Source organism: Alternaria atra (assembly GCF_907166805.1).
Source record: "Alternaria atra isolate CS162 genome assembly, contig: 23, whole genome shotgun sequence".
Taxonomy (NCBI): Eukaryota; Fungi; Ascomycota; class Dothideomycetes; order Pleosporales; family Pleosporaceae; genus Alternaria; species Alternaria atra.
This window is the reverse complement of record NW_025091321.1, coordinates 1956313-1977939: the sequence shown is the minus strand read 5'-3', so window position 1 is coordinate 1977939 and position 21627 is coordinate 1956313. Positions and strand designations below refer to the sequence as shown.

General features: G+C 52.4%; 7 protein-coding genes across 7 annotated transcripts; 4 read left to right on the top strand and 3 right to left on the bottom strand.

The window, feature by feature from the left end:
• Nucleotides 1-91: 91 nt before the first annotated feature.
• On the bottom strand, nt 92-1877 carry ALTATR162_LOCUS4255 (uncharacterized protein; the record flags this gene model as incomplete). The annotated part of the gene is made up of 3 exons (XM_043311865.1): nt 92-1472; nt 1540-1726; nt 1790-1877. The coding sequence occupies 3 exons, from the start codon at nt 1875-1877 to the stop codon at nt 92-94; spliced, it is 1656 nt and encodes a 551-aa protein (XP_043167800.1).
• A 456-nt stretch (nt 1878-2333) lies between these two features.
• ALTATR162_LOCUS4254 (uncharacterized protein) lies at nt 2334-3919 on the bottom strand (the record flags this gene model as incomplete). Its single annotated transcript, XM_043311864.1, has 3 exons — nt 2334-3107; nt 3159-3415; nt 3484-3919. 3 exons carry the CDS (start codon nt 3917-3919, stop codon nt 2334-2336), a joined length of 1467 nt encoding a protein of 488 aa, XP_043167799.1.
• A 930-nt stretch (nt 3920-4849) lies between these two features.
• On the top strand, nt 4850-5912 carry ALTATR162_LOCUS4253 (uncharacterized protein; the record flags this gene model as incomplete). The annotated part of the gene is made up of 3 exons (XM_043311863.1): nt 4850-4896; nt 5081-5620; nt 5672-5912. 3 exons carry the CDS (start codon nt 4850-4852, stop codon nt 5910-5912), a joined length of 828 nt encoding a protein of 275 aa, XP_043167798.1.
• A 593-nt stretch (nt 5913-6505) lies between these two features.
• On the top strand, nt 6506-8408 carry ALTATR162_LOCUS4252 (uncharacterized protein; the record flags this gene model as incomplete). Its single annotated transcript, XM_043311862.1, has 3 exons — nt 6506-6700; nt 6750-7168; nt 7220-8408. 3 exons carry the CDS (start codon nt 6506-6508, stop codon nt 8406-8408), a joined length of 1803 nt encoding a protein of 600 aa, XP_043167797.1.
• Nucleotides 8409-10980: 2572 nt separating this feature from the next.
• ALTATR162_LOCUS4251 (uncharacterized protein) lies at nt 10981-11520 on the bottom strand (the record flags this gene model as incomplete). The annotated part of the gene is made up of 1 exon (XM_043311861.1): nt 10981-11520. The coding sequence occupies one exon, from the start codon at nt 11518-11520 to the stop codon at nt 10981-10983; it is 540 nt and encodes a 179-aa protein (XP_043167796.1).
• Nucleotides 11521-11942: 422 nt separating this feature from the next.
• Nucleotides 11943-13770, top strand: ALTATR162_LOCUS4250 (uncharacterized protein; the record flags this gene model as incomplete). Its single annotated transcript, XM_043311860.1, has 4 exons — nt 11943-12174; nt 12587-13003; nt 13052-13412; nt 13464-13770. The coding sequence occupies 4 exons, from the start codon at nt 11943-11945 to the stop codon at nt 13768-13770; spliced, it is 1317 nt and encodes a 438-aa protein (XP_043167795.1).
• Nucleotides 13771-18744: 4974 nt separating this feature from the next.
• ALTATR162_LOCUS4249 (uncharacterized protein) lies at nt 18745-21477 on the top strand (the record flags this gene model as incomplete). The annotated part of the gene is made up of 5 exons (XM_043311859.1): nt 18745-18781; nt 18953-19073; nt 19126-19166; nt 19220-19652; nt 19701-21477. The coding sequence occupies 5 exons, from the start codon at nt 18745-18747 to the stop codon at nt 21475-21477; spliced, it is 2409 nt and encodes an 802-aa protein (XP_043167794.1).
• Between the last annotated feature and the right edge of the window lie 150 nt (nt 21478-21627).

Here is a 21627-nt window from a genome sequence, read left to right as displayed (position 1 = left end):
TTCTCATATTTTGGGACTATCTTTTTGGAGTGCCGGCGGAAGCATGCTTATGGTTTCCTGTAGACAAAAGCCGTTCTACACTCCTCGCCAGCTAGCACGTATACTTGATGTTCATTTCCACTCTCGGCACGCCCTCAAACTCCTCAGGAACCACATAGGAAACATTGTAAAACAAGTGGTTCCTCAGTGCCGTACCATACGTCACGTTCTGCTTCACCAACCCTTCGGCCTCAACCTCAATCTCGACACATGGCAAATCTTCAAACCCTGTTATCCGTCTTCCGGTCCCCAATGTCCAACTCGGTGGTACGTTTGACAGCGCAAACGTGAAGATATCGCTTCCCTCTTGTGTTCGGTTGGGGTAGCTGACGGAAAGATGGTTCGGTGAGGCGACCGCGTGGATCGAAGATGCGGACGGATAGAGGGAGAAGAAGGTGCTAAGCGGAAAAGGCTTATGGTCCTTGTCTCCCGCCCAGTGAACAAGAGCCGGAACAAATTGATCCCCTCTGTTTTCCTCTTCATCCAATTGTTGTCCACCGATCATCAACTCCTTACTGATCCAACTTGTCGCAATCCTCGCCTCTCCCCCATCAAGATCGTCGTAAACCGTTCGATTCAGCCACCTCGGCTCTCCCGTAAAGTCTCTTGTCGTAAACGCCTCTTCCATACCCACAGGCAGCAGCGATTTCACGCTGTCAAGAACAAGTGCAATAGCCGCCCCCTGCGCAACATCATACAACAAATCACCCTCCATCTTTTTCGGCTGTGTCGTCCTATCCTGTCCCCAAAGCCCCCACAGCACCAACGACAAAACAGCAGAATGCTGCGTGATATCCCTCGTATACGCCCTATCGTACGGGCCCACCACATTCCCCAAATATCCATTATAATGTTCCGCCAAATCGCCCATCATCCTAGGCAGAATGTAGTGAGCAGCAGCGGTCATACTCGAGTTACTACCACCGTATTTTATCTGCGCTCCTAGAGCCCAGACATCGATACCATAATATGTCGGCGCGTTATACTCGCTCAATGTCTCCGCGCCTTCTCTTTGGAAGAGCGCTAGTATCTTCTTTCCTTGGTCTTCGGCGAAAGATGAGAAGGTGCTGTTAGACCGTCTTGTACCGATGAATTCGCAGAGTAGAGCGCGCATCATAGCTGGGTTTGTATAACCAATTGTTAGATTGTCGTCTTCGGTGGGGTAAGACCCATTTCGGCGCATGCTACCCACAGCGGCGATTTCGAGGCTGTCTTCGATGGACGTAACTAGGGGCGCGGAGAGGAGGTGCGGAAACTCGGAGAGAATTTGGATGAGCTGGGTGCCGATGAAGTCGCGCCAGTTGGGGTCGTATGTCGTGTATATCTTTGGTGGGTATAAACCAGAATCTGGCGTTGGGTCGGGTTGATCAGGAGATAGCTTGTATGTTCCGTACCATGGGGCGTCGAAATCGTCGGTCATTTGACAAGCCAGTCTATTCTCGTATCGTCAATCTCTCTTTTTGCTCTCTTTTTACTTCGCAAAAGCTCTACTATACGTACATGTTTCTGATAGAAGCTTCTGCGTGCTTTACATCGTCTCCCTGGTTCCTATGCAGCAGTCCGGCCACATACCAAGCTGTGAACCGAACGGACCATGGTCCTTTATCAGAGTACTGGATAAAGTTGTATGATGCATCGTAGCGGTTATCTTGGATGTGCATGGACCAGTCGAAGAGATCTTGAGCATCTGGATCGTGGTTGTTAGCGGGAAATGTTCGATTGTCGAGTATGAGGACTTGGTTGGACGTACTTGGAGATAGTGCAGTGTTACTACGCTTTGTCGCTGCAGCACCTGCTTGCGCTGCAAAGCATGCTGCTATAAAGCTGGCTGCCTTCATCTTGATCCCTAGATGATTCAGGCGCAGACACGAGATTCATCATAACATCTGTTTAAATGCTCCCTTGGCTAAATGCACGTCAGGACGGATAACTGTACCCGCAAACAAATACCTCCGCATCATGAGCGACGATCTACCCCAGACTTCAAGTTTTCGGCGCAGTGCCCGCCGAAGTGTAACTTCGTGTGTTCTAGTGAAGCTTGGAAGGATTGAGTAGTTGCATGTGTAGTGTGAGTTCAGATTGCCGCTAATGACGCATCGGGAAAACATCCCGGATATATTCCCATAGGTGTCTAGACTCCCGAGGCTAGTATTCAACTTCTGAGAACGGGATTGATCCATGAAGAAGAACGCGTATCGCGGATAGGAATGTGGTATCATGGATCCAATAGTAGGTTACATAGTGGAGGGGCCCACCTCTTCAGCCTCAATCCTGCTTCAATCATGATAGAAGGCCTATACCGTCTCAATATACCTTCTAACTTCCCAGTCTGTCACGGCTTCGTCCCAGAGCCTAATTTCATGTTGCCTGGTACCACCAAAGTGGTCCACAAACTGATCACCGAAAACCTCCCTCGCAACACTCTCTTTCCTCATAAATCGTTCAGTCGCTTCCTTCAAGCTCTTGGCGAGTCGTTCACCCTTGTCGGCTTCCCCACCAACATCTTCGCCCTTGCCCAGGGGCGGTATGCTGATCTCCATCTTCTTCTCAATACCCCGCCAACCGAGGGCCAGAATTGCAGCAAGAACGAAATGTGGGTTTGTGTCTGCGCCTGGTACACGGACTTCGAAGCGCGTGGCCTTACCAGAGGCGGTAGGGGGGGAGATGAGGCGGATGGAAGCAGCGCGGTGCTCGAGACCCCACGATACGGTGACGGGTGCCCAGAAGTTCTCCACTAGCCGTTTATAGCTGTTGACATTGGGTGCCAGAATAGGCATGATATCTGGGAGACCGTCGATCAATCCTGCTAGGAAATGTCGACCAAGGTCTGAAAGATAGCGGATGTCTGACCATGGCGCGTTCTTGTCTTCTTCACCTCGGTAGAACAGATTCTTGCCCTCTGTATCCACAATGGAGACGTGCATGTGTCCACTATTTCCTGGGAGACCCTCGCGCGGTTTAGCCATGAAGCAGGGTGTTATACCGAACTTGGATCCGAGAGACTTGACGACGAGCTTGAACAGCGAGGCTTTGTCTGCCATTGCCTGGATTTCCCCGAATTCAAGAGCCTATGCTACGTCAGTCGACTTTGGCCGTACCCGCTAGTGTGATATGCCTACCGCTTCAAAGACACCTGGTCCGGACTCTGTATGCCATCCTTCAATTCCGCAGCCAAACTGGGCACACGTGTTGAAGATACCGTAGTAGTACTCTTGGTTGTGGACCGGTCGCGTGATGCTGTATCCGAACATGCCCTCTGTAAGACTTGGAAGCGAGTTTACAGGGTTGTCGCGTAAGAAGGCGGCGGTGCTCGACGTGTTCTTCTCTGAGCCATCGTGGCTCTGGGGTGCGCGGAATTGGTAGAACTCGTACTCAGCTGCACGGTTACACATCAGCTTCATTGACGACGCGCAGCACCTGCTCTTCTTTTGGCGTTAGACTCACCTCCGGCCATGGCACCATATCCATTCTCCTTCAACCTGTCCACGGCACGTTTCAGCAGGCTTCTCGGGCATGCGCTGAGAGTCTCTTTGGTGTCTGGGTCGTGGAAACTGATGAGGAAGAAGGGTACGTTGTTCTCCCAAGGTATCCTCCTGAACGAGGTCAGGTCCGGTATGGCGAGCAAGTCGCGGTACCCGTTCTCCTTGTTCGAGATGGCCAGTTCCTTGAAGTATGTCTGGTCATGCATGTCCCATCCGAAGATGACGCTGCAGAAACCGAAGCCTTCGTTGGCTATTCCGAGGAACTTCTTCTTGGCCATGAGCTTTCCGCGCAACACGCCATCGACATCTATGCCAGCGACTTTGACTGAGATGTCATTTTTAAGCAGTTCGGGCAGTTGTTCGGCCGTCAGCGTGGAGGCATCGAATTCGGCGGCCATGGTGGTCAAGGCAGGATATGGGCGATGTGTAGGCTGTTGAAGCTTATCACTACAGGCGAAGGAGTGTCGTGCAGAAGAACAAATATCGTCGGCGCAATCAGGTTTGGGGCAGACAGAGAGCGCGACGGCTCAAGGCGGTTGGGGTGCGATAGAGCTCAGGTGGGCCAATGAGGGGCTATCGGAATGCGGGCTGCGATGGATGGGATGCATCCAACGACATCATAGCCTGCTCCCTGCATGCGCGTACAGGCTATATATTGCATAGTCACACGTGGGTTATCTCCCTTACGCGACAACCTCTACACCCCCCTAAGCGACCAAAACATATCCCTATGCGACAATTGTGATGATGCGCCAACATGGAAGAGACAAGGACACACACACGTCATCCATCATGGCGGGGTAGTGTCAGCCCTACACTGTCTTGACGCATAACGGGCGTTTGAAGCATGCATGCCGTGTACGACAGCTGTTGCAGCGAGGCTGCTATCGTGGACTCGCCCACCGCTCCTTTGCAAGTTGCCCGAAGATGACAGCGTCCAACGCGATAGCCCTTATCATAGTCTACCAATGCAATGGGCCGATTTCGGGACGCTTGGTTGTCTGAATGACTACCTTGGCTGTCCGAGACTACCCGTTCATCATCTTCCTCCCATCGCACTCTCGAGTCCGACACGCGCCTCATACGCCAGCTCGCACTGAAAAGTCCGATCCAAAGGTAAGTGTGGAGACCGTTCAGGCTGTTTGCGCCTTTGGCAAACCTTCCCCATTCACAGGGCGGCGTGCTGTTCTCATGACGCTTTCTCTAGTACATATTAGTCATATTTCACAGCTTCCACAAAACTTTGCCTCGCGCTCGATATCCATTGACTCCATTACAGCACCTTTTCCACACCTGTACCAGCACAATAATCAGACCAAACATTCAACATGGGTCGTCTTGAAGGCAAGAACTGCATCATCACTGGAGGCGCTGGGTAAGCACCGATCCCGCACGTACCACGACACATTTTCTTTCGATATTTCATTTTACAGTCGTCTATCATTTTATCCATATTCCTTAGAGGGCTTCAACGCCATCATTCTTGTCTTTTGATGCGGGAACCAAGAACACACACAAAATCATGTTGCGGCACATAACTACCTACTAACGATACTTAGTGGCATCGGTCTCGAGACCGCCATTCTTTTTGCTCGGGAAGGTGGCAATGTCCTTCTCTCCGACATCTCTGGCCCAGCTCTGGAGAAGGCTGCGGCTAAGCTGAAGGAGGTAGTCCCAGAGGCCAAAAAGGTCGAGACCAAGGTTACCGATGTTTCCAAGGAGGCCGATGTACAGGCCATGGTTGAGCACGTGGATTCATGGGGTGGTCTAGATGTCCTGTTCAACAACGCAGGCATAATGCACGCCGATGACGATGATGCTGTCAACACACCCGAGAAGATCTGGGACCTGACACAAGCTATCAACGTCAAGGGTGTATGGTTCGGCTGCAAGCACGCAGTCAACAGCTTTAGGAAGAATGGCAAGAAGAAGACGAGTGTCATCAACACCGCAAGTGTGGTCGCATTGGTGGGTAGCGCAACACCGCAGCTCGCATACACAGCCAGCAAGGGTGCCGTACTAGCCATGACAAGGGAGTTGGCCATGGTTCACGCACGTGAGGGCTTCAGGTTCAACGCGCTATGCCCAGCGCCGCTCAAGTACGTTCACATGCGTACAGCATCTTACTCATGGAATGCTAACAGCAATAGCACGCCACTCCTGCAAGATTGGCTTGGTGATGACCAAGCTAAGCGTCACCGTCGCGAAGTCCACTTCCCCACTGGTCGCTTCGGCGAGGCTATCGAGCAGGCCCAGGGTGTTCTCTTCCTCGCCAGCGATGAGAGCAGCTTCGTTAACGGCACCGACTTTGTCATTGACGGTGGTATGACCAGGTGCTACACCACACCTGACGGACCACCAACTGAGGCGCCCAAGAACAACGCACGATAGGGGCGCGTTGAGGGGTTTGGTCCGTCGAGGGGCACAGAAGAGAGACGACCTCTGCGGATGGCGAACGGTATTCATGAGGGATGAATGATGTATGATCTCAAATGTGTACGATGAATAACACGATTGAAATACTTGCTCTTTATACCAAACACCTTGTGATCTATGACAGAAAACGCGGTTGATAGGGAGAACAGCAACAGAACAACAGCCATCCGAATCAGATGAAGTCCAAGACGCCCCATGCATCTGTCTTTTGGATGACTAGTCATCAAGCAAGAGTGCGCTGAGTGGGTACGGAACCCCTTCCACTACAATCAACACTTTCTTAAAGTTACCCAAGAGCGTAAAAGAGCGTAAGGAAGAAGAAGTATTCAATTCGCCCGGGCATGTCCGACCGGACCTAGTTGAATGGAAATAGAATCGACATGGAAAAGTGATTCGTTCGGTGAAGTCCGCCCTCGACGCTTGCAGTAGGAAACCAGGTTTCAGATGACCACGCGTCATAGCGTTGGATTGCCTTTCAGGGTCCAGGGCCAGGATGCGACTTTCTTGGACACGCGAGATTCTGGCCGACAGCCCGTTCGTCAGCCAACATGGACCGCATTACCGCACGCGCTGACAACGACTTTGCTGTTGTCTTTTATGGCACGCTCTGGGTAGCTGCGCTTTCTCTTATCTGGCTTACTTGCCGTGCGGACCCCGAGGAGCCTGTCAAGTATGTTGTTGAGACGCCTGAGCAAGCCAAGAAAGGATGGAAGGGCCAGGTGCTCGAGAAGCCTCAATTGAAGGTATGTACGCACTGTTCTTGTTTTAAACATGGCAATTGACTTGTCATAGGTGTCAGCCTCATCCTTGATCCAATGCTACGCCCCCGCGACCGGTCAAGCCCTCGGGCGCGTCAACCCCTCCACAGCTGATGGTATCGACCGCGCAATTGCGAAAGCCAAAGCGGCGCAGGTGCAATGGGCTCAGACAAACTTCCTCAAGCGTCGCAAGGTACTGCGCACTATGCTCAAGTTCATCCTCGAGAACCAAGAGGAGATTGCGAGGGTGGCATGTCTGGACTCGGGCAAGACCATGGTGGACGCTGCCCTGGGCGAGATACTGGTGACGGTAGAGAAGCTGAGATGGACGATAAAGCATGGTGAGAAAAGTTTGAGGTCTGAGAGGAGAGATACAAACTTCCTCATGATGTACAAGTGGAACGAGGTCGTATACGAGCCGCTGGGTGTTGTTGCGGCTTGCGTGAGCTGGAAGTGAGTATCAGACGTCACTGGGTTTGATTAATACGTCTAACATTCTTATAGCTACCCGTTCCACAACCTTATAAGTCCCGTAATCGCCTCCATCTTCGCCGGTAACGCCATTATCGTCAAAGGCTCAGAGGCGACTGCCTGGTCCTCGTCATACTTCGCCTCGATCGCTACTCGTGCTCTCGAAGCATGCGGCCACTCGCCCGACATCGTACAGTCTGTCGTCTGCTGGCCAGACGTTGCCGACCACCTCACGTCACACCCGTCAATATCACACATAACTTTCATCGGATCGCGACCGGTAGCGCACCACGTATGCGCCTCAGCAGCAAAGGCATTGACACCGGTTTGCGTGGAGCTGGGCGGCAAAGACCCGGCGATAGTGTTGGATGACCTATCCAACAGCGACTTCAAGCGTGTAGCTAGTATCCTTATGCGTGGTACATTCCAGTCTGCAGGTCAGAACTGCATCGGCATCGAGCGCGTCATCGCCTTACCAAAAGTCTACGACCGCTTCATTGAGTACCTCACACCCAAGATCCGCGCACTGTGCCCCGGATCCATACTCGACAGCACCTCAGACACACCCATCGACATCGGCGCATCAATATCTGATGCAAGTTACTCCAAGCTCGAAGACCTCATCCAAGATGCCGTCAACAACGGTGCTCGCCTCCTCGCAGGTGGAAAACGCTACAACCACCCCGACTACCCCCAAGGCCACTACTTCACCCCTACCTTCATTGCCGACGTCACCCCCACCATCGCCATCGCCCAAACTGAGCTATTCGCCCCCGTCTTCCTCCTCATGCGCGCCGAATCCGTCTCAGACGCTATCTCCATCGCAAACAGCACCACCTACGCCCTCGGCTCCTCCGTCTTCGGTACCTCGACCCGCGACCTCGAACTTGTTGTTCGCTCCCTGCAAGCTGGTATGGTTGCTGTCAACGACTTTGCCGTTTACTACATGGTTCAGATGCCGTTTGGTGGGACAAAGGGGAGTGGGTATGGAAGGTTTGCAGGGAAAGAGGGGCTGAGGAGTCTCTGTAATCAGAAGAGTGTTACGAGGGATCGGTGGGCTTGGGCGGGTATTAAGACGGGAATTCCGCCGCCTATGGATATTCCGCTCAAGGGAGTGGGGGCAGGAGAGAAGGCGTGGAAGATGGCGGAGGGGATTGTTTGGTTGGGGTATGGGGATTTGAGGGGGAAGGTTAGGGGGCTGAGAGGGGTGCTAGGTCTGTAAGACATGTGCAAGATGGGATAGACTTGTATTATATTGCGTATGCGGTTACATGTGCAGAGAATTCAACCTAATCATCCTTGAATCGCATTTGTACATGTATGCCCTCCTTCATGTCCGCAGACAAGTCTGATGTTGAACCGAGAAAGTCGTCTTGACTATACTCAATTTCCAATATTGGTCATTGTGCCAGAGTAGTTGCGATTTGCCCATCTAACGCCTCATCTCAATCTTCAAACACTCCCTATCAGCATCGCAAATGATGGTGCCGAACTTTCAGCCTGGGTAATGCAGCCACTCCTTCCTCTTCTTCTCCTTCGAATCTTCCTCCTGTGTTGCTTTATCGGCGTATACAGCCTCTTCGCATAGCTTTCGAATGTCGACCCAAGGCGTAATAGGCGACACGTGTATTTTCATTAGTTTCCACCCTGTGCAAGTGGACAATGGGGCTGTAGTTTACTACCATGGATATGTACGAGGGCGAAGACAAGGCCTGCTATGGGCTCAGGTACCCGCGCCCCCAGCAACAGTATTTCCGAAAGAAGCTTGCAGAATGTCTCTGAGAATGGAGAGGAGAAGATCTTGATTTCGTGTTTGTGGGAGTGTTGTGAATGTTGTAGGACAGTCTCTGGTCGTCAGGTCAAAGGTGGGTAAGGTAGGATGATAGAAGATTTGGGGGCCGTTTCGTTGGAGCGGCTATGATAGGTGAGGTATGAGTGATGAATGATGAACATGAACGTAAACTTGTAATATACCGCGAAGAAGGGTGCAAAGCGGGCTGTAACCTCAAAGAAAGAGTCATCAATCTATCGCCTTTCTAACCTGCCATTGGTAACTCGTCAATGCTCTGATTCCCATCCATATAGCGGCGGAAACATTGCCCTCACCCTAGCTCAGTAGCGATCTCTGTAGCGATGCCTATACAGATATGATAGCATGAAATCGACGCTTTTATCCCGGGCCTTCCGTAGGTTCTCATTGTTTTCAACCATACGGTTGATCTCCCGAAGTTCCTCTTTGCGGCGACTGTATGCGCGATCCAATCGCTATGAGAAGTGCTTCAGCCTATAGAGACCTGCTTCATCCTCTCGCTGTGATAGCGCTGCCGCAATTTGATTGAATATGGAGATCATAGACCCTTTCTCAGTGTTAGCCCAAACCAGAGACGATCCATTCTGGAATGTACTTACAGATTTCGCTGATAGGCGGACAGACGTGGAGCGACAGACTCAGGCCAAATTTGGCGAAGATGGCAGGTACCCTACGTAACTTTGAATTTCCCTACGATCCGACGTCTTGAAGTGCACATAGTGCAATATGATGTCGATTTCTGGTCGCTTGCTGAACGTTGTTGCTAGCATCGTCATGCCTACCATGAGGCCTATCGTGTCATCGGCATTAGTGCGGAGTACGAGCCTGCGGAGGTTGGATGGCAAGAGATTAGCTACGACATCCAGATAGTGCATCTTTCAAAGTCAAGCTCTTCAACTGGAGATGAACGAGCTAGGATGGCCGTTCCTGTACTTGGGCTAGCGGTTCCATTTATCCAATTCTCTGCTCCATCGGTCAATTCCCGTCCATCGGTCAGAATCAGCACCTTAAGTATAGGCAGGCGGAACAACGGGGCAATGCAGCGCCATGAAAGAAACTGGAGGCCTATCTCCAGCGTGGACAAAGTACTGGTCCATGGCGGTAATGGATCACCCGCCCCCAGAAATACTCGATGAGGCTCAAGGTAAATAGGGAGCAACAGCCCGTGGTCGTGTTTGATGGGATTTGGAGGCTGTAGAGCTCGAATAGAGCGTATCTCAGAATGCAAACTCAGCAATAAAAGAACTCCAGATCCGAACCATACGAGAAATACTTGTCAGCAAACTGGCGGTGGTTCAGGTAGAGACGCTGAGCCTAGTGATCTTTCTCGATCTTTAGGAAACGTTTTCGTACTTGTTCGGGGGCTGTCTTTAGGAAATCCTTGATAGTGACGTGCTCGAAGATGCTTGGCTAATTCAGGCACTCGTTGAATGATCCGAAAATATTGTCGAACTTGTGTGATGTCGCCTCTTTATTGGCTGAAGGATTCATAAGACCGGTACTGCGAGCTGGTTGGTGTGTTTGTTGACGAGTGTAAGTTGATAGAGTACACCTTGTGGTAAATATCTAAAGATGTTGGATAGCAGCTCTGATGGTAGAGACTGAAAGGGTGAGGAGCTTTGTTTGGGATCTTGATTGTTTATGATCACCGTATACGAGGTATAAGAGAGCGGCTGGTAGAGCCCAGATTGTTCTCATGCGAGTTTGTCTTCAGGGCGTGCCATTCGAAGGAAACACCCAAATTGACTCTTACGCTTGAGACGCGATTGGCCGTGCGTAGCGCAACCATGGTCTTGAAGGTAGTAAGGGATTTTCCGTCTATTTCACAACGTTATCGATGGTTTGCCGTATATTAACTCGTGACTCTTCTTGTGGTGAAGGAATCATGGAACGGCGCTAGAAGCTTTCTCGTAAGTGCTCCGAACGAGAAACTCAGGCATTCACGTAGCGAACGAGGTGGGGCGAATCACAACGTGACGTTGATTCAGTTAGTACCCGTTACAAAGGTAGTGTCTGAGCGTCGGTCATCCTCTGAAGCAGTTTTCGACAACGACGTTGTATGAGTGGTCCTCCTTTTAACCTTCTTAAGTTGTTTCGTTGCGCCTACTGGAAATCTCTTCTTGCCGCCACAGACAAGGCAAGCAACGACAAGCACATCTGCCCAGGGCTTCTTGCCACCTTTGCTAGGGTTTTCGATGGTCTGAACAACAGTGTGTCCAGGAACGAGAACGGTGTTGCAACTTTTGCACATGGATCGCTTCAAGTCGATAGCGAGTCGTAGCTGACCTTTTCGCGATACTTGCTGGAGATCAGATCCAAGCTCGAGTGCGAGCGGTGAACGTCGCTGGGTCTCGAACACATCGTGAGAGCCACTTTCTTTGTCTTGTGCGACATCAATCGTAATATCGTCTTGGGTGGCCGTTCGCAGAGTCAGGTATGTGGCTGCCTGATAGAGAAAAGTAGAGCGGGCATGCAGGTGCTTGTTCGGTATGCCCTTCGATTTTGGTGCTTTGACCTTGCTCATGATAATTTTTGGTGCTATCGTTCGGTCCCTGTGTGTGCATTTGTTGTTTCACTGGTGTATAATGAGAGATATGAGGATTTCGGGTTGCTGCTTGCAGACATGGTTTGTGATCCAAAGACGTCCGTTTATGGACTAGCGCGTTGCCCAGCAAGGCGCCCCGAGCTTTTTACCTCGACATCAGCGCCCAGCGACCGCTCTTGTCCACCGCCCACCACAAACCTCCACCGCCTCAGCAACTTTGTCGAATTCGCGTGACTGTGACATTGCGGAACACCTGCTGGTCTCTTTCTCTCGTAGATTTTAGTATAATATCACGCCCCGGCACCCTCGCGACTTCACTTTGTTTGGCAGCCTTGCTCGCGACACGCGCAACCACCAACTCTACACGACACTAGCACTCTTACTCGAACACATAATCCATCATGTCTCACGAGGAAGATCTCATCGACTACTCCGACGAGGAGATCCAGACCACTGATGCGCCCGCCAACGGCGGCGCAGCTGCGAACAAAGGTGGCCTCACCGCTGGTGACGCTGCAGGCGACAAGAAGGGCAGCTACGTCGGCATCCACTCAACCGGTTTCCGCGACTTCTTGCTCAAGGACGAGCTCGTACGAGCAATCACGGACTGTGGCTTCGAACATCCTTCCGAGGGTTAGTCTAATAATTCCCCTCAGCCTTATCCACCTACAAGCGTCTGTCCATCTACGAAACGAGCACTATCTATAATGCGGCCTGGTCTGTCTATATACGAGCGAAGTGGCGAGGGACCCAGTGCCTTCCGCTACCTACGAGCGTCGACGCGCAATGTATCATCGCGTGCGCAGCGGTATATGCATCGAGAAGCCTAGTGGTGCCCATTGGCTCACTTTCGTGGTCCCGAAGGACTGGTTTCGGAGGAGGAGTGCATGTTGCGGGTGTACAAGAGGAGGCACACCTTGAGCGTATATGGGAGGATAGACAGACTGGCACGCGCGCTAGATGGAAAACCTCGGCTACTCAAGATGGACGGACGCTTCGTTTCGACCGCTTTGAAGACCATTCTGACATAACGTGTGCCCTACAGTCCAGCAAGTTACCATCCCCCAGGCCATCCTAGGAAACGATGTCCTTTGCCAGGCCAAGTCCGGTCTCGGAAAGACCGCCGTCTTCGTTCTCGCAACCCTCCAGCAAATGGACGAGAAGCCTGAGGCAGGTGTTGCGACCATCCTGGTCATGTGCCACACCCGTGAGTTGGCCTACCAGATCCGCAATGAGTACAACCGCTTCGCCAAGTTCTTGCCCGACGTCAAGGTCGGTGTCTTCTACGGAGGAACTCCTGTCCAGAAGGACGTCGAGCTCCTCAGCAACAAGGACACTCACCCTCACATCATCGTCGGCACCCCCGGTCGAATCAACGCCCTCGTCCGCGACAAGTATCTCCGCCTCGCCAGCTTGAAGCACTTCGTCCTCGATGAGTGCGACAAGATGTTGGACCAGCCCGGTCAGTATAGATCCTTTGTCCCAACCGACATACGCTAATATTCAACAGACATGCGCAACGACGTTCAGGCCATCTTCCGTGCTACTCCCCAGCACAAGCAGGTCATGATGTTTTCAGCCACCCTCAACAAGGAGGTCCGCGTTGTCTGCAAGAAGTTCATGCAGAACCCTCTCGAGATCTACGTCGACGACGAGAAGAAGTTGACGCTCCACGGTCTCCAACAATACTACATGAAGCTCGATGAGAAGGAGAAGAACCGCAAGCTCAACGACCTTCTTGACAGCTTGGAGTTCAACCAGGTCATCATCTTCGTCCGCTCAACTCTGCGCTGCTCTGAGCTCGACAAGCTTCTCCGCGAGTGCAACTTCCCCAGCACTGCTGTCCACTCCGGTATCAGCCAAGAAGAGCGGTATGTATTTCGCAATCTCCGCTCGCTAATTCAATGCTAATTCATCTATAGTATCAAGCGCTACAAGGAGTTCAAGGAGTTCCAGACCCGTATCTGTGTTTCTACTGACATCTTTGGTCGTGGTATCGATGTCGAGCGTATCAACGTCGCCATCAACTACGACATGCCCGACAAGGCCGATGCTTATCTTCACCGTGTCGGTCGTGCCGGACGTTTCGGAACCAAGGGTCTGTCTATCTCATTCGTGAGCAGCCCTGACGACGAGGCCGTCCTCAAGTCAATCGAGGAGCGCTTCCAGGTTGAGCTTCCTGAGTTCCCCGAGGATGGTGTCAACTCCGCCACCTACATGGACAACTAGAGGTCGCCTGGATGAAGTGATGGAAGGGTGCAGGAAAGGTTTTTCTTTTGGGCAAAAAAGGTCACCATTGAACGTCGATCGGTGGTGTCGTTACTCGAAGCAGAACCGCTTTGCAACGATCATGTAAGCAATGGCGCAGGTGGTTCTTGGCTTATAAAGTCTGTTCTGTATTTTAGTTTTCAGAGGCAGCAAAGAAGCTATAGTCTCGCTGGGAGGAAACGAATAAATTGACATGTCATCACCCGTCCATAACAAGCTTTTTTTTGTAAGAACGTGATATTGGTTGCACGAATCTGGCTGTTGCTTTATGATGATATCCATATGTATTACTTTGGTGTTCTTCTCAAAGAGGAAAATGGGACTTTGTCCCCCACTTTTGATAACGCCAGCTTCACGGACGAACGTTTGGCCGTTCTTTGTACATGTCGGTGTATCTTGTTGTTTTTTTCTTTCACACGCGGTGTTTTGGTTGAGCTTTATGTTTTTCAGCTTCGGCTCGGGCGATCGCAAAAGCAACATGTTTCAAGGGTTACAGCGGGCGGGATCCGTGCAAAAGGAAGAAGGTACAATAGTTCATAGCTCTCGCCTCTTAATTGTAGCGATCTCCATTTGCTTTTCCTTCAACAAGACTACGTTCACGGCAAAGGCAGCCGAATAGGTTTTGTTGATATTGGACTTTTATGGGTGGTTGTAGAAAGATGGAAATGGGTGGAAGAGGAAATATTGCATGTCTATTCCCAGTGGGCTGGGCGACGCGAAGAGTTTCCGGTTGAAGGCTGTGACAAGCATGATCCTATACGAGTAGACAAAAATGTGTAGAGAATAGACTTTCTACTTTATTCATTCTATACGTTCGGTACCGGGTCGCATCTCGAAGCATTGGCGAGGTACTGCACCAACAGACAAGATAAGAGTTCGAGTAGCATATTTGAAACGCCAACAGTCTTGATACCAAAGCGGCATCCAACGTAAACCAACGGTCTGATATCTGCAGGCTTGTTTTTGATGCAATATGTTGTACAGATGTCGTGATCGTTTCAGCTCACCAATGCTTGTTTATCGCAGAATAGTGTGTTTGAAACCTCGGAAGAAGATAAACTTGTGCATTTTCGCCACACTAGACGTTTGTGGTTGTACTTGGGATGATATGAATATATTGTTCTTGAGGCCGAGGTAGTCGCAACGACAACTGTCTTCGAGATATGTAATGTCTCTTGTTATTCGGCAATTTTGAGCAGCACAGTAGATGTAGACAGTTAGTCGGGCAACAAACCTTTCGTCCGGAGGCGCCGGACGAAGAGACAGAACCTGTTCATATCTTGATAGGAAATTCGTCCCCCCACCTAGTGTATACTAGATCTGTCTATATCGCGGGTGTTGTATATCTTACTCATTCCGGATATGAGCATAATAGCTTGGAAGAGAGGCAAGCGCTGTTAGGTCGGAGGCGAAAAGTTGGCAGGATGCCTGCGCGTTCTATGTACTGGACCATCTCATAGGCAAGACCTGTTACAAAGGCTCATTTCGCTTCTGCATCTTGTCGGAGCATTGGCGGCGTCCCCGTATCTGCGTGTAACCTGTCAATAAGATTAGATAGACGTTGGAATATGGTTGCGGAACATAGAACACGGCTTCATAAAGTTCCGAGCAAGCGATCAAAGCCGCGGACCCCTTTGGTACACGACGATTGGTGAATTCATCCTCTACAGAACATAGCCAGCATGAGGAGATTATTGGTCTCTCTTTAGCCGGTAACAGGAAGTTGGCAGGGTTGGTAAGCGGTGTGAGGGGGAGACAAAGGCCTGAGGCGCATGCTGCGTATCGCGACCACAGTCGGGCCCGACAGTAGGCGAAGATCACCACGTTGCTATTTCGATATTTCTGTTGCGGAAATTCATGATGTGAAGATCGACGGCGGCGACCCAGTCCCTGTTCGGTAGCCACGCACATTGCCGGGCCGCAGTGGCGCCACATGTCAGGAACAAGACCGGAGTGAGTCGCTTGGTGGGGCGGCGCTCAGGAGCACGAGCGACGGTCTCGAAAGCGGTTAGCAAGGTCGAAATGAGACATGGGTAACTGTCGGAGGGCTGGAGCCACGAATATTTGCGATTCGACAAGAGGCTAGGGAATGCAGAGTCGTGTTTCAATAATGCAGTGACGATCGCAAGGCATCCATAGAGTCAGTTCGTAGGAACGTGGCGAGCCTTTATCGCCGCTGTGCAGATGATGTTCCAAGAGGAGCGCGCGAGGGCGAAGATGCGGTTTCTATTTTGAGATTCGAGCGAACGTCCCTTCCGAAAGCGGTTTCCTCACCGGATATGATAGGGCTTCGCGTTATAGGGCAGGGCAGGGAAATCGCAATTCTCATTTCCCATGCGCATTTCATCGCATTCATGTGGCGTCTCGACTGTTGTGTTAGCGCGTGCGTGATTGCTGTGGAGTCGATTGAAACAACAAGGCAGCCTCGTACACCGTGTACGGTGTATACGCCGAGTATTGTGAGACGCAGCGGCCGTTGGACAAAGGTACGGATCTTAGCCCGACACGATTTCTTACGTCCCCGACGTTCTTCTGTTAGTCGTCCCAAGAAAAGTTTCAACGGCGGGAAGATACGAATACGAGATCCCTTTCTCCAGGCACCAGGGATGTAAAAGGCGCGATTCCTTGACTAGGTTAAGGCGATAAGCTTTTCAATGCTACGGACGAAATGGAGCAGTCAACCCCCGTCTGCTGGTTCCCGCTGTCAGATGCACGGCGCTGCGCTGCAGCTTTTGTTCAATATTTAGTAGAGCACGTGTAAGAGCAGCCATCGAATGGAGCAGGTAGACTGCTTGGGAAGGTGCGGAGCAAGTGTGAGCTAGTGTTGCTGTGATGTGTGACGAAAGTAGAAGCAGTGACGACTAGGCAAGTACAACTGAATGTCGTTAGGAAGTCGCGTGCAGCCGTGTCAAAAGTGAGAGCTATGAGAAGGAAGGAGCGGTCGCGTCTGAAGCGAAATCTCGATGGCAGTGGGTCGAGAGTCGACGGCGCAGGAGCCATGGTTTCGCTTGCAGGATGAGCTTGCACAGTCTGAAGGTCTGAGGCACATGAATTGCAGTTGTGTCGGTACAGATGATAGCCCGGTTGAAGCAGTGATCATTAACTGCGATTCGCATATGTCTTGGCGAGATGTCCTATCCAAGAGCAACGCGCTGATCTGCTGCATGGAGCGATATCACAGGCGAATGAATGCGATTGACGTAGCTGGTGGCGTATCAGAATGTGGCAAGAGCGAGAGCTAACATTAGTTTGCAGATTGATAGGTTGCTCAACCTCGGACACGACGACCACTGTGTTGCTCATGTCGTGTTGGCACTTGTACCCGACACTACGTCGACCGCTCCAGCTGTGTGCTGGTTTTGTAAGCTCAAAAGCGGCTCGGGTGCGGGAAGCAAGTCGAGCCGTGCATTTCCAGTCGGTGGTTTAGTCGCTGGTACCGTACAGTAATGCCTCCGGGCGGGACTGCCGCTCACTCTCGGTGAGCTCGCGTTGAAAAAGGCCGACTCCAAGCTACTCCTAAGACCCACGAGCTGTTGCATTGAGCGAGGACTAAACTCGTAGGAGCAAGCAGCGGGCGTAATCAGGATCCAAAAGGACCAAACGGCCCAAGTGGAAATTAATATATGGGCCTATTTGGGCGGGGCTGTATCTCGGACAGTGGCAGCCCCTTTTGGAGGATGCTCAGGCTGCCCGTTGAGAAATCAATCAAGGATGGGAATTGACAGCGGTCGCACGGGCCCCAGTTCGACGGTGGAATAGGCGTTGGGACTGTCTGTCTTGGCCCAGACGTAGCGAACGTCGACGTCAGACATGTGGAGCTGCAGCCAGGATTAGTCTAATTGGTGCTAAGCCGATCGAGGGTAGGCGCTGACCATAGTGGATTGTGAAGCAGACGCGCAGACGTGGTTGAGGCAGCATGGCAGCGCCATGTACATATCAAGGGCTACATAAAACTAGCCACGGCCGGCGCATTCTTGACACAAGGCTCGAGGTGCAGCAGGTTTTGGTGTTAGGCGAAGATCGTCGAGTGGGCAAAGCGGATCTCCATGGGCTGGCCGGGATGATGCCGCGCAAGCATCAATCTACCAGCCATGTGGGTTTGTTTCCAGAGTTATTTCACATGGCTCGGCAGCACAATCAGTCTTGCAACGCGACAAGAGGCAATTGACAGCTGCTGTCTGGTCTCCCAAGTTTTACAAGTTGGCGAGGGATCTGCCGGTGGGTTGTCGCAAGCATTGCAGCGTGCGTACGCCACGCAGCGCATATGCCTTTTTATGAAGCAAAAAAACAATGACGACGGGCACGGCCCCGCCCATAATAAATCTGCGATGGATTTGGCGTCGCCAGCGATAAGTGCAGGGCCTGTGCCCAAAGCATTCTAGTGAGCACCCGGCAGGCAGTCAGCGGGATATCAAGCCAGCTCTGGGTGGCAGCGCACGCCAGCAACCAGCAACCTTGTCTACTATCCTCGAAACCTCTACCATCCCCCATCCATCTCCCCCCTCTGCTCTGCGTTGCATCTTTGCTGCCTGCGTCCGCTCGCTTTGTCAGAGATTCTGCCGTGGAACCCGCGTCCAGCTGTGCGCTCCTTCTTACACTGACCCGACTGCAGTAGTCGTGGTAGCTTCCCTCACCCTCCGCCGTCTGCGCCCGTCACGACCCAGTCCGTCTTGTCTTGTCTCGTCCTGCCTCTTACCAGCGCCTCTCACTTAATGTTCTGTTACGAGTCGTCCCAGTGATTCATCTCCCCAGGCCTCCGCACACTCGTTTCCGCTACTATCTTAATCGATAATTCCCTGCCGCCGTCCGTTGTTGCACGCCAATTGCGCTACGTCGAAGCGCGTTCCGACCGCCAACTTTTTGGCTCTTCACCTCACCTCCGACGCCGTTGTTCTCTTACATCCTCTCCTACCCACCACCTAAGGCGATTTCGACATGGCTCCAGCAGTCCCCCGATTACGCATTCTGTCAGGTGCGTCATCTCCCCGCCGACCTCGCACGGCAGCCGAGGGCTTCCACGGCCCTCGCACACGCTCGCTCTGCTTGTACCATGATATACGCGGCCCACGCCCACGCCTGCTCCTGCATCTTGGGCACTCGGCCGCGTCATCGCCGCGACTGAACGATTGCTGACTGTCTACAGTGGGCGGTAATGCCGTATCGGCCTTTTTGTCATGGCGACTGCAAGCAACAAATGCCTGCGACGTCACCCTCGTATGGAAGTCGGGATACGAGAGCGTTGCCCAGTACGGCATATCATTCAAGTGGGCCAACTATCCGACGTATTGGCCTCGAACGTCCTCTAACATGGCATAGATCCGCACTTTACGGCAACGAGCGATTCAAGCCCCATGCTGGTACGCTCACAGAGTTCCTCTTACCCCCAGAATACAGCTGACGCCCCTCACAGTCGTCCGCACCCCCGAAGATGCCGCCCATTCTTCCAAGCAGCCTTTTGACTACGTCCTCCTTTGCGTAAAGGCCCTGCCTGATGTATACGATATCGCCAACATCATCGAGTCGGTCGTCTCTCCTCAGCATACGTGCATCCTTATGAACACTACACACAGTCTTGGCGTGGAATCATATCTCGAGCAGCGTTTCCCCACAAACGTAGTGCTTTCATTGGTATCTGGAGCAGAAATTTCCCAGCTCGGAGCTAGCGAATTTGAACACAAAGGCGCGACCGATATCTGGGTTGGTCCTGCCAACAAGAACGCCAATATTCCGCCGCAGATCCAGTCAGACATGGCTGAGGCCCTGGCCATGACGTTGAGCTCCGGACAGGTCGACTGCAAAGTCTCCTCCAACATACGACAACAGCAGTACGAGCGAATGATAGGGTATATCATATATTCCATGGTCGCACATCATCAACTAACGTAACACAGTCCAATCGCTTTCCACCCTGCCAGTGTCATGTTCGAAACACCCAACCACGCTGAACTGATGGAGAAAGTCGGCGTACGCGCCATCGTCACCGGAGTGCTCGACGAAATGCTCGCGCTCGCAAAAGCCTCAGACTGCACATTTCCCGCCGACTTCCGGGAAACAACGCTTCAAGAGTTCACCCGTCCGCAAGAAAACAACAGCACAATGTGGATGGACTTTGAGGCGAAGCGACCTATGGAAATAGAGACGTATCTCGGATCCCCTTTGAAGCTTGCACAAGAAGCCAGTGTCGCCGTGCCTCGGATCGAGACGTTGTATGCCGCACTTCATCACCTCAACATCGTCAATCGAACCCGCCCAGCTGCTCCAGCCCTCACTGCACAATCTCCTCAAAATGGCATGCAACCGCCTCCCAGACAGTCTTCAGCGCCAATGCCTCGTGGACCCCCTGTTCAAGGGCCCATGATGAACGGCAACGGGCCCATGAAAGGCGGCCCTCGCCCGGGCAGCCGTGCTCCTTCCATCAACGGAGGTCCTCCAATGATGCGTCGCGGCCCTCCCCCAGGCCCTAACGGCTATCCCCCAAGGATGAACGGAGCTCCTAACGGCCAACGGCGCCCCTCCTTCGAGGAAGGCGGCAATCTGGAAGAGTTTTCGCATCTGATGCTCTACGATGACATGGTTCCGGACGGTGCTGTAAACGGTGGTCCTTATGAGAGCGCCGGAAACTCTTCTAACAACCTGTCACTCCGCGAGAGGGAACTGATGCTGAGACAGAGAGAACTGCAAATCAGAGAACAGGAGATGAACATGCGACGTGGACCTGGAGGTCCAATGGGTCCCGGTGGCCCTGGCCCTATGGGTCCCCCGATGGGGCCCATGGGTCGTGGTCGGGGACGACCTCCGCCACCCCCATCAATGGGTGGTTTCGATGACGATGACGACGATGGCGATGACTTCTTTGATCCCATGGGAGGTCGCGGAGGCCCGATGATCGATCCTGACAACTTTGACATGATGAGCGTAACTTCACGTCGCAATCGCTCAGCACCCAGTGCTAAGCAGATTCGTAGCAACCCTGAAGGCGCAAGCTTCGCTCCTGGACCAAACAGAGGAGGACGGAACCCGTTCTCGCGCCCAGGAATGAATAAGAATCGGAGTAGTGCTCGGTTGATGGCAGATGTTCCTGGTCTCCACGACTCGATCATGAACAACCCCCTCATGGGTTACTCATCAGACCGTTACGGACACGTCGATCGCGGCGCTATGGGCGCGCAATCCAGAACTAACTCACTGACATCCGCTCGTTTAGATGAGATTTCAGGTGGCGCAGGCTACGGTGCTTACCCTACGCCAAACAGCCGCCGTATGAGCCAGTCACCTGGCAACCCTCTCAGCCCGGGCCCGCGACCCATGGGCCGACCATCACCGCCAAACGGTTTCAATGGCATGCCTCCGAATGGTATGCCCCCGAATGGCATGCCTCCAAACGGAATGCCTCCCAACGGGCGGCCATCGCCCCCTGGTATGAGACAGCCTGTGCCACGACACCCTCCTGGCCAAGGAAACGCGGTGGCGCCACAACAGGTTGAACAACACGCTGGGGTGAGCAATCTCTACCCGCCCAAGTCTCGTCCCCAAGTTCGCAGTCTGACTGGAAGCGCTTCAAATAGTTCCGCTAGCGCAAAAGCTGTAGATTCGACGGAAAACTCTGCACACAGCAGCCAAAGCAGCCTTGGACCTCGTCCTCCGGTCGCAGTTCAGCAACAGGGATAATGTTCGACTCGGATTTGGTGGCCATCGCTTTTGAATGTTGGTATCTTGCATGGACATTGTTTCAACTTTGGCGACATTAGCGAAATCATCTACTGGTTCTCGATCGACACATCCTTTCTTCTTCAAAGACGGCCAGCAAAGCGGGCTAGT